This window comes from Heloderma suspectum, chromosome 3 (genome assembly GCF_057233095.1).
Source record: "Heloderma suspectum isolate Gila_16-S chromosome 3, 16-S_ref, whole genome shotgun sequence".
In the NCBI taxonomy this organism is placed as follows: Eukaryota; Metazoa; Chordata; class Lepidosauria; order Squamata; family Helodermatidae; genus Heloderma; species Heloderma suspectum.
In genome coordinates this window covers 122,623,838-122,635,517 of record NC_139460.1, presented here as the reverse complement: position 1 = coordinate 122,635,517, position 11,680 = coordinate 122,623,838, and the positions used below count along the sequence as shown (strand labels likewise).

Sequence of the window (11,680 nt, the reverse complement as noted above, 5' to 3'; positions counted from 1 at the left end):
TATTAGCTGCAGTTCAATTTCAAACTATATTACTGCAACAATATGCTGTCATTTCCCCACCAAAACAGCACAGTACCTGGGAGAAGCCAAAATCAAAATGTTATGTATGCAATGAAGTGCTTATAAGAAGAGACTCCTTTTCATTTTTGAACAGATTCTTAAGGTGAATGTTTTACAATTCCATGAACACTAAACAAACCTATCTCTTGACCAATATTTAACTTACTACCTAAGAGTTTACATGTGATTCCTGATGTCTATTTATGGCAGGTAAAATTATATATGATAACATATAAAACTAAAACCATGGAGAAATAAAATCAGTGTGGGTCAATAATTTTAAAGATGATATGAAATATAAATTACTTTAAAAACTTACCAGTATAAATGTATTTCTTAATGAGCAGTGGAAATAACCCTTTTTGCAAACAATATCACAGAATTTTGACAACATGGAATCATAGAAATCTGAAAAATGTTTGGATGGTCTTATACAACATTTAGCTTTCTCAAAGCCTGTTTTCAGAATAGTTGCCTCTCTGTAACACTTTTAAAAGTTTATTTAATGTGCATTCTGTGTTAAGTTGTCCATTATCATCCATAGGTAGGAGTGACTGTGTGTGTGTGTGTGTGTGTGTGTGTGTATATATATATATATATATATATATATATATATATAGTGTATATGTGTATGCACAATGGGTATAGTACACATTCTTTCACAATATATGTACAGACATAAACAGTATTTTAAATATATATATGCATATGTGTGTGTGTGTGTGTATATATATATATATATATATAGTGTAAAAGTTCTTATGTACATGTACAAAATAACAGGCAGAGTAGTATTTTGCTTGTTGAAGTCTTTTTTTTAAAAAAAGTAAAAGTCAGTTTAGTTGACATAGTATAGCCAGTAGATTAAGTTGAAAAGAGAAAATGTGAAAGGGAACACCATTCTTGACCATCTGTCTATGGCGTTCACATCCGTTAGGTCAGGAATTTTTATCTTAAGTTGTGAAGACCTTCTCCGTAAATGGCTCTTCTTGGTGTGGGTGCCAGTTCTCTCTAATGTACGCCTTCCAAGGTTTTCTCGATGTGAACTCTGTTTTCTGTACTGGATCCCTGAACTGTCAAAGGATATTGTTGAATTCTGAGGATCGGTGACACTGGTAGTAACCTCACTGCTTGCAACTTCATTGTGAATTTCAAGGGACGTTAGCAAAATGTTCCCATGCATGTCCACCTGGTTAGAAACAAATTCATAATGATAGGGGTTTATAATTGTTTTTAATAAATGAAAATACTATTTCATATTTGGTAAGTGGGATTTCTCCTAAGACATGCAACTAGTCCCCATGAAAATTAACTGAGTTATCATACTTAGTGAGAAGGATTTAGAATTGTACCAACAGCATAAATACAAAACGTGGTGCTCCAGTTCTGTGGATCCTGGAGGCCACTGAGCATGCTCAGTTCTCATTGGGCTGTTGTTTTTTTCTTGAGTTTTTTTTAATGTCTGTCACATTTGGGTTTTTATGTTTTCTACTTCTGCATACATCAGGGTTCACCAGAGCATGCTGATACCTTTCTCTTGTTTCTCAGTGGCCCCTGTTTTTACTCCAAATATGTCGGCACTGAATCACTGAGTTCACCATTAGAGATTATGGTACTATGATTACTACGTTAACATATTCCACAAAAATATTTATTTAGCTATATTTCTGTAGGAATAGAGAACGATGCCTAATTTTATAAGTGGACAACAATATTCAAAGCATCTTTCTTACATTAGTTATCCTGTACATACTCAACATAAAATTGTTCTAGGGGTTACAGAGATAATGCAAGTGAATCTGAATGCTAAAAAGAATGCCGCTTCTTCCTGTGTTGTTGTTGTAGCTATTATTGCAGAAGGCCAGTGTTCATCAGACTTTTGAACTTGGGCATCATTTCTGTACTTCTTCTAAGCTGTACCCCTGCTGCCCCATCACCAACAATCCGTTCCACGCGTGTCATGAGAATATAAGAAGTCCAAACATCGATCTAGCTCGGCATCCTGTTTCACACAGTTTCCCAGCCATACCCATGAAGTTGCATACACCCTGCCACTGCACACAAACATCTGTATTACTAATCCAACACTGGAATTAGAAGAGGATTAGAAGGGATAATGAATGTGTGTGTTTTTTAAGATCTTCTTTGGATGGCCTTCCGCATGTCCCACCGCAGAGAGCTTAGATTGGCGGGGCACACAATAGGGCCTTCTCCTTGGCAGCACCCACCTGCGGAATTCTCCATTAAAGGAAGTTAGGCTGGCCCCTTCTTTGTTTTAGACATGCTGTTAAAACATTTTTGTTCTGGCTTTTTAATATTTTAAATGGATTAGTGCTGCACTCTGTTTTTAAGATTTTCTCCTGTTCTTAATTCTGCTGTTGATGTTTTGAAGCTTTAAAACTGTTTTAAAGGTTTTTTTTTTTTTTAAAATAAAGGTTTAAATTATTTTAAGTTTTAATTGAAAGTTGCCCTGGGGGCCCTATTTCGGCTGAAAGGCAAGTCATCAATTTATAAATGAATGAATAAAATTAGGACAGGACATCTCTGGTCCTTTCCAAAAGCCAGACACAGGGAAATTTTTATTAGAATAAAGTAGCAACTCTTACAAATCTTCTGTTTTCGCTAATCAGGTTGGGATGATTGAGAGACAGGACCACTGCATCCGGAGTGTCATCTTGAGCAGGGAGGGGTGTCTGCCAAGGAGCCTTCTGCATACTCAAATCTTAGCTGCTGGGATGGGAAATGTTCCACCTGCCTCAGGATCCTATCCTTCTCTAGAACTTTGGACATCCCACATCTCCATCCTGTCTCCCTGCTTGCCTGGGTGCAAGTTACTTAGACTCTGAATATACAAATATATCACATTTTGCCAACCTGAATTTAACTGTACGCAAATTTATAGTTGATTTAAAATGAAGACAGAGTTCATAATGAATGTTTTAATTGAATGTGCCAGTTCAGTTAAGGAGAAAAATCTGTTTTTTCTATGCTGTTTCTAAAATGCAATGACAACCAATGCTATTTAAAACAACAAGAAGCTCTTGAAGATTGCATCCTTGTTAGAAGTTTGCATTTATTAGAAATGGATCTTGCTCTGTTCTGAAAAGCAAGCATGTCACAGCCATTTCAGTGAAATAGACATTAGGTGCCAGCTTCATCTCACTGAAAAGAATGTCAAAACTCGCACTGATTTTAATGGGCCTGGATCTTAAAACAATGTCATTTAGCAGATACTGAACAGGGCAGCCTTTCTTATGTGATCATCCCAGCCTTACTGCCAGTTTCAACATACTTGTTTATGGTGAGAATTTTTTGAGAAGGCTTGATTTAATGGTAAGTATTCATGTTGCCTGAATTATTTCATTCCCATTTAATTCTTTACTTAATATGCCATTAATTTTAAGGGGTACTTTGAGGATTCTGGAATTGCTCTCCACAAAATATAAAGGATACTGTGTATAATTTGCATAGTGTTGAACTTAACATCTCAACATTCTTACTTTGTTTAATGTACAAGACATTTTTGGTCACCTAGAATTACTAGAAGAGGCACTTGAACTTAAACAAGAGCTCTGAGGTAATAAAATACAAATGTCTAGAAGTCTTTATCTGACCTTTATTATCAGAAGATTCTCTCATAAAGTGAGTCCCAAAAGTTAAGTCTCAATTTGGTGTGGGAGCCTTCTGCTTGAAGCTAATATTAAGGACAAAATACCCCCCCACCCCCACCCCATCCAGTGTGATTTATTGGCCAGGGAATAGGACAAATAAGCAAGTCTCTACAAGACATAACATTCCATTTGCAGGCTGTTAGAAAAATGGTGCATGAAACATGTGCACATCAGCTTGCCATGCAGAGATAATATCTCCACAGGGCTTGCAGTAATTTAGGTTTTGACATTGTACTTATGCAATCATCAGTATACCTCCTCCAATCCTAGGTTGATTCTTGTAGAAAGTTTTAGGATCACACCAACCCATTGTCTATCCAGGCAATTTTAGCCCATAGTAGCTGCAATTTTCAATCAGACCATATTAGCCACTTGCTGTGTTGCTATGGCTAGGGATGCTCAACACTGGGATATCCAGCAGAGGGAAATGGAATGGAATCCTCAGGCCTGAACCAGAAAAAAATCCATCGAACTTCACTCCCCCAAACAGAATCCTCCGACATCCCTAGTCATGGGCTGAGGTGGTTGTGTGCAAGGTGATGGCATATATTGAACTATGCATGGATTGGCTTTAGGCCTTCAACTACACTTGAAAAGCTAATGTGATTGTGCACCAAAAGTCAATCTTTGCTAGTTTCAGTGTGTGAAAGAGCTTTGGCTAGCTACCACTCAGTCACCTTAAAAAACAAACCAACCTAGAATGGACTGCTACATTTTGTCCATCTCTATGAGCAACTTTAAGATACGGTTGCAATCCACAAACAGTTTAACCCATCATCTACCTTTTATTCTCAGTGAAAGATAATGGCTTAAATGATTTGGGAATCAGAACCTATGGATTTCTTTCCAATAACTTAAAATCCAACATTTACTTTTGTTCTCTAATTGCATCTTTGTGGGGGGTGATACAAGCAAACATCCATTGCATATATGATGCTTTATAACAATCTCTTTTGAGGCTGAATGATATTGAGCCATTTCCCTGGAATGACCTACTATTTGAAGCTTTCTGTCACCACACTACTGCACACCCATTCAAAATGTGGGTTTGGCCTTATTTATGTTACCACAGCTTTGTGGGAGCAGCTTTCCTGTGATTCGCTCCCATACCATTGTGATGATGATGGTATGGACGAACAATGGACAATGGTATGGACGAACAACTGTTGTGGCTGCTTTTCATGGCAATGTTATCTCCTCCCAGGAAGGGTGAAGGGGCCACATTATTCAGTCCATGTGTACGGTTTTTACATGTAGATGTTTCTGGAGAACAGGGAATGGACCATGAGAGAAAGACTCCCATTCTGCTGCTCTTTTAGTGCTAAGTCAGATATTATGTGATACTTATAGTTGCTGCTACTCTATGTCTCTTGCCCTCTTTCCCACAAAACTTCTAGATAAACACAAGGTATTACATTATCATCATTGTGCTGTGCATTGCCCTGCGCCCATAACTCATAGCCAGTTATGTGTGGTGGGCAAAGCACAGAATGATGATATCATATATTGTATTTACCTGGAAGTTCTATGGAAGAGTTGTTACCATATATCTTGTAATGTCTATTTAACCCTTCAGTCACTTGTGAACATTTCTGTGCAGTCATTGAACATTAATTTTCAATGTACACAAAAATATGCCAGATGCTAGTTTTGTTCAATTCCAGCCTGAACACTTCAGGAGTGATCTGTCTTCCTACAATAGTTGATGAAACATTTGTCACAGAGTGCATTTAGCTTGATTTCTATTCATGAATATATTGGAGAGAAAAAACAGACATTAAATGTTCGAACTAATCACTACTATGCTTGTAAACTTGTCATCTAGTCGCCCTTGCTACCTTGAGGCACTCCTGACTAGGAATGGGAGAACCAGGGATGTTAGAGTTCACCGACATTCTCCAAACTTCACTCCAAAGCTCAGTTTGGCTCACTTCCATTTTCATCTGTGACATGTTTTTTGGTTTGTTCAAACAAGAAAACTGCACATTTTGAAGGGAGAAAATGCACATTGAAGTGCACATTCAAAAGTGTGCACTTTCTCGCAATTGAAAGGTGAAAATGTTTTTTAAAAAATGCACATTTCACATTAAATGCACATTAAACAGGTGATTTTTTTTTAAAATGCACATTTCAAAGTGCAGTTCTTTTTAAAAAAATACACTTTTTTCAGACATGATAGCATGTTTGGAAATGTGTGGACACTTTTTGAACAAAGGCACTCCTGTTTGCATTTGGACTTGCAAAAGGGGTAACTTCAGATGATTTGTGAACTGAAACAAAATTCTTGTACATCCCTACTCTTGACCTATCCAACCAACTCTAAGGTAAGATGTCTCTGAACATCCACAAAAGATAACTGACCCATCTATTGTCAGAAATCTCTGAGGATGCAGATTTCACAACTTCCCCAAACAGTTTCTCATCTGAAATCTAAATAATTTCAGTTTTAAAACCCTTCTTTCTCTTGTGGCCACCAAGTCAGCACCACTTGGAATAGCTTATGCTACTTTTAGAAAGATTGATTGCAAAATTAAAGAAAATACTACGCTTTGTTTTTATACCTTCTTCTATAATACCTTTATATTTTTGTTTTGTTTTCTTGCACAGTGACAAGATCTAGATTTTGAACAATGTGGAAGAAAATGTATTCAACACATACTTTTTTCCTGTGTAAAAAACAAATGTATACATTTATGACATAATTAGAGATTGCCACATTTCTCATGATAGAAAAATGTTTACATAAAATATGGAAAGGAGAAGAAAAAATGTTTCAGTAGAAGGCTAACAGGCATCTGTTTATGTGTATATGGGTGGGAGGTATGGTGAGCCATGCCAATTTCCCTCATACTGTTTGTGTGCAGAAGCAGCGAAAGAAAGCTGGAGAGCACAATCCTATGTGGATAGTTGTCCACCTCGAACTCGGAGGGGGCCAACTATCCAATGCCGGGCGGGTGGCGCCCAGAGGAGTTCCTCTTCTCTGCGCTCTGGCTGCTCTGCGGCTAGACGGCTCATTTACGGCTAGACGGCTCATTTACGGCTAGACGGCTCATTTCGGCTGTCTAGCCAGGGCGGGTCGGCGCAAGAGGGGAGACCGGGCAGTGCTTAGGAAGGGTAGTAACGGCTCTTCTGCAGTCCCCTCCCACCCCCAGGAATGCCCCCTTTTCGGCCTCTCTGTGCTGCTCTTATGAGTGCAGAGCTGGGGACACACTACGCCACCTACAAGGTGGAGGGGGTGGGGAGTCGGGTTTCTGGGAACCGAGCTCAGAACATTGGCTCCTTGCTCAGTTCTCAGAAACCAAAAAATCCTATGGCCCTCTAGACGCCGTCTAGTGGCCATAGGACTGTGCCCTTATGCTATTACTTCCTCAATGAGAATACTGACAAGTAGCAATTGGTGCAACAGGAAACATGCTTAAACATATTGAGTTGAATTAGACTTATTAAGTTAGGATGCAGTTCTATGCAAGTTTAGACATAGGATAGCATGGCTGGCAGGGGAATGCTGGGAGTTTTTCTGTCTAAACCTGTGTAGGATTGTGCCTTTAGTCATGACTAAGTTCAGTCCCATTGTTTTCAGTGAGTCTACTTTTAGTATGACTGAGTGGATTTAACCCACTGTCGAAAACGTATGCTTTTGTTTATTAATCAGAAGCATGTTACTACATATAATGTTGTAAACCAGGGGTGGATAGACTTCTGGCTTGCCAGGTGCAAAAGACATACACTTAGAATTTAAAAAATCTGAGCCCAGGAATTTGTTTTGAGTACCAGAACTGAATGGATCTCAAAGCCCTTACACAGAAAAAAAAAACACTTTTGGTTACCCCAAGCTTTCTTTATTTCAACAGCGTAATTTGTGAGGGAGGGGATCATTTTGTTGCTGCTAATGCTAAACAACTGGGAACCAGAAACCTTTGCCAATCTACTGCAAACCATACAGAGATTTACGAGTTTTTGTACTTTTTCAGAAGAATCAGGCCAATTCATAGCAGTTGAAGGATTAGGTCAGGGGAGGGTAATGCACTACCCATGGGCTGCATGTAGCCACTGCTGCACTTTGATGTGGCCCCCAGTGCCCTGCCAAAATTAGCAGCAGCAGAAAAGAACAACAACCCCACAGCATTTTGCCACTGAATTTTGGTGGCAAACCACTATAGAAGGTTAAAAACAGTGGGTTTAGCTTGAAAACAATTGGCAAACCACTGGGGGTGGGTGGGTTGCTGCTGCTGCTGAATTCAACAGCATGGTTGCAGCAGAAGTGCAGCCTGCAGGGGTCAGGTCTGGAGGGCTGAAAGTGGTCCCTGGCCTCCCTGAAGATGCCCACCCCTGGATTAGGCAAATACATTTGGTACATGGAATGGGATGTGTTCCAACACTCCTCCTAAGATGTTTTTTAACTACAAAAACTCTGTGGTATGCTATTTTAAAATTATTATGCCATTTATTAAAAAAAAACAAAACCCTGTCCAGATATGTACTATTTTCACTTGTGAAGTTCTAACCTGTGAGAAGGTGCTGCACTGAAAGGCCATACATTCTGCTTACTACGCCAACAAGTGAGGTGACTTGTACTGCAGGTTACTTTTTGTGTTGTATAGCGCTGGTCCATAATGTTTACAGCATATTTGTACCTAGCCTACTCCTTTCACAGTGCTTGTGTAATAGCACATTGGCTTGTTATATAGTAATTGGGCTAAACCTAAGAAAATGAGGATGTAGTTTGATTTCTGGTACTTAATTTTCCTTGAATAAATAGCTTGTTTGGGGCTGAAAAGGAAAGTGAAGAGTTCTTTCATTTTTTACTTTGATTTTCAGCCAAAAACAAGTTATTCAAGCTAAAGAAGTATAACAAATAAGACACGGAGTGTATTTGTAAATTGTTGGAATAATGAATTCCAAGGGGTAAACAATTATTTCGCTGCCCTTGGTAGCCAAGCCAAAAACGGAGGTTGCCAGGTTGCTGCTGCTGCCCTTTTCAATGGTGTTTGATGGAGGTGCCCGGTGCCTCCATGGAACAGCAGCCAAGGAAGCTTTTCTACTTCCCTTCCCTGCTTTGGAGCAGAAAAAGAGGGCAAGGGTGCTTGCCAGTTTAGAACTATATAGAAGGTGCATGCTACGTGCCTTGGCCACATCTTGCCAAACAAATCTTTAGTTTCCCCACCCCCAGCGTGAAGCTAGGGAGGGGGCCAGTAGCACTGTTTATCTGCCAGGATGACCCCAGCCCACCTCTGCACCTTCAAGCTTGGAAGGAATGCTGGCCACTTGTCATGCTCGTCAGAATGCAGCAGGCCTGGATGGCCACAGTTATCGAAGCCTGATAATGTATCACCATATAACTTACCTCTTGTGTAACTACCTATTTTTGTAATATCATTAAGACATATACTTTTTTCTAACTTATACGTATATTGTGATAATTCAATAAAAATAACATGACAAAAGCTTTTCCTAGTCATTCTGTCTATACTTTTTCCTGAAAGCTCCCAAGCCTTTATCATTTGGCCTTTAGCTGCTGTATAATGGTTCTAAGGAATGGATTGCAGGAAGCTGGGTGGTTCCAACAGGCTTTCAGCTAGATCCTAGTTACTTCTGGTTAGCATTTCAGATAGCAGAAGGGTTTTAAATAAGTTCCAGTTGGGTCTGAGCTGTCAGGATAAGAACCGGTAAGTGCTAGCTATTTCAGGTCATTAAAGCAGTATGCCTCAATGATGGAAAAGTGGATCTGCAACAAATCAGCTTTGGTTCTATGATACTTGCAAAAAAGCATATTCTCCTGTTATTTTGGCCTGTGAAGATGTTTCATTCTGTTTGGGTTTTAATGATTTTTAATGTGGGGTTGATTCTGCCCTCTTTTTAATGATTTTAATGATTTTTAATGTGGGGTTGATTCTGCCCTCTTTGGTTTCAATAATAGCTCTGCTGTTAATTTGTTGTTTTGAATTTGCTTCAATGTTCTTTTTCTTTTTGTACACCACATTGGGGATCCTACTTGGACTGGAAGCTGAGCTATAAATACATTAATTAATTAATATTCTGTTATATATAATTAAGACAACCACTCACAAAATAAAGATGGTGATGCAGGACATAGTGAAATGAGAACACTATAACCAGTTATGAACAGATGATAGTTGTGATCTGTCTGATTTCCATGGGTCTTGTAATGGGATTTGCTTCCTTTTAATTACTAAAATCTTCAGTTAGCCACACTTTGCTACATAAATTTCCATTTGTTTTCAGCACAAATGATACAGAAAAAATGACACATACCTCAAATGAACAATGGCCCATAGTGAAACCTAATCCAAAGGAAGCTTTGGTAACTATTTAAGGCTGCAGTCTGAGATGCACTTACCTGGGAGTAAGTCCCATTGAACTCAATGGAGCTTACTTCTGAGGATTATGCCAATCTATAGGACTGCACTATAAGTTCTGAACAACGTTCTTTACCGTTGGCAATAAACATCTGAAAAGAATATGGATCGATTGGGACCCAGGATGCAACCAGGACTGACAAAAGAGCACAAAGATTGAATTCCTCAATTATCCCAGTATCACAAGAGACAGATCTGGGGTCGATCTACATTGTGCCCGCCATCGCAATGAATTCAGTGTCCTGTCGGGTTAAATCCTTTTGCATTAAAATGTGATCATTCACACTCACCCATTTTCCCAGTTGCAGTGCTTCATTGAATGTGTGAGCTCAGCTCACACTCGAGCGCCGTGCTGTTTTTCTGCTGTTTTCCTGCGCGCGCTTGTCTGGTCTCAGATGTTAAGCAGGGTCAGCCCTGGTCATGAGTTGGATGGGCGACCGCCTGGGAATCAGGCTTCCTGCTCTGAGCAGGGGGTTGTTCTATCCCTTCAAATGAGACTAAGTTTTACCCCCTCCTATCCCCCGCTCTGGATGTGTGTGTTTTTTTAATTAAGGCATTATCCTTGCAGAATCGGGGCTTCTCCGCGATGTTTTTTTTTTTCTAATTCAGGCATGATCCCCGAAGATTCGAAGTTGTGAAGCTACACAACTTTGAATCTTCAAAGAACATGCCTGAATTAGAAAAAAAACCATCACGGAGAAGCCCTGATTCTGCAAGGATAACACCTTAATTTTTTTTATAAAAATCCAGATAGGAGGGGGTAAAACTGAATCTCATTTGAAGGGATAGAATAACCCCCTGCTCAGTGCAGGAAGCCTGATTCCCAGGCAGTCGCCCATCCAACTCATGATCGGGGCTGACCCTGCTTAGCTTCTGAGATCAAACAAGCATGTGCACATCCAGCCCTTTGCTTGTTGCTGAGGAAACAGGGGCTGCTGAGGAAGCTATGTGATCACTAGCTGGAAGAAGACATGGGACCATTGAGAGCTGTGATTGGACAGGAGGGAAATACAAACACCGCCACATATGGACAGGCGGGGGAGAGGACTATGACTGGATACGGTAGCGAAGGTGGAAAATCAGAGCACATTAAGGGGAAATACCAGGATATTAGGGTATTGCAAGCGGGAGCATGGAAGTGGGAAATTTTGATTCCAATTCGAGGTGGGTACTGAGTAGCATGAAAGGCAGCCGATGAAACCTCATTGAAAGCAAAAAAAAGGCAGTAAGTGTAGATCCAGCCCTGGTTAGGTGTATGCATGGCTATTCTCTTTGTATATAATAAAATCCAGTTCGTGGCAAAGGAGAACCTCCCTAGAGGTCCCATCTGATTTGGGGCAGGCCCTAGAAAAGGGGTGGGGAATTTGAGGCCTGTGGCTCCTCTTTCTTAGAGCTCCTTCACACAGAGCTTTTATCCTGCTATTGAGATTGCTCACTCATGGAAGTTTGCGGGCCCTTTAGATGATGTCGTGAACTGCCAGGGCATTTCCCGCTTTAAATTACCTTTATTCCATTTTTAAATAGATTGAAGATAATGAGCTATCAAATTACCCCACTTGTGTTCTGCTTAAT

The 11,680-nt window shown here is 39.8% G+C and overlaps 1 protein-coding gene across 3 annotated transcripts in view; it reads right to left on the bottom strand.

The window, feature by feature from the left end:
- Positions 1-898: 898 nt before the first annotated feature.
- The window catches only part of GABRB3 (gamma-aminobutyric acid type A receptor subunit beta3), a 258,047-nt gene continuing 247,265 nt past the window's right edge, over positions 899-11,680 (bottom strand). For 2 of the 3 annotated variants that reach the window (XM_084841776.1, XM_084841778.1), the window contains one exon: positions 899-1,249. In XM_084841776.1, coding sequence (XP_084697902.1) covers positions 899-1,249 — 351 coding nt within the window. Of the gene's footprint in view, positions 1,254-11,680 lie in introns of all 3 variants that reach the window. The other variant, XM_084841777.1, reaches the window with a different exon arrangement.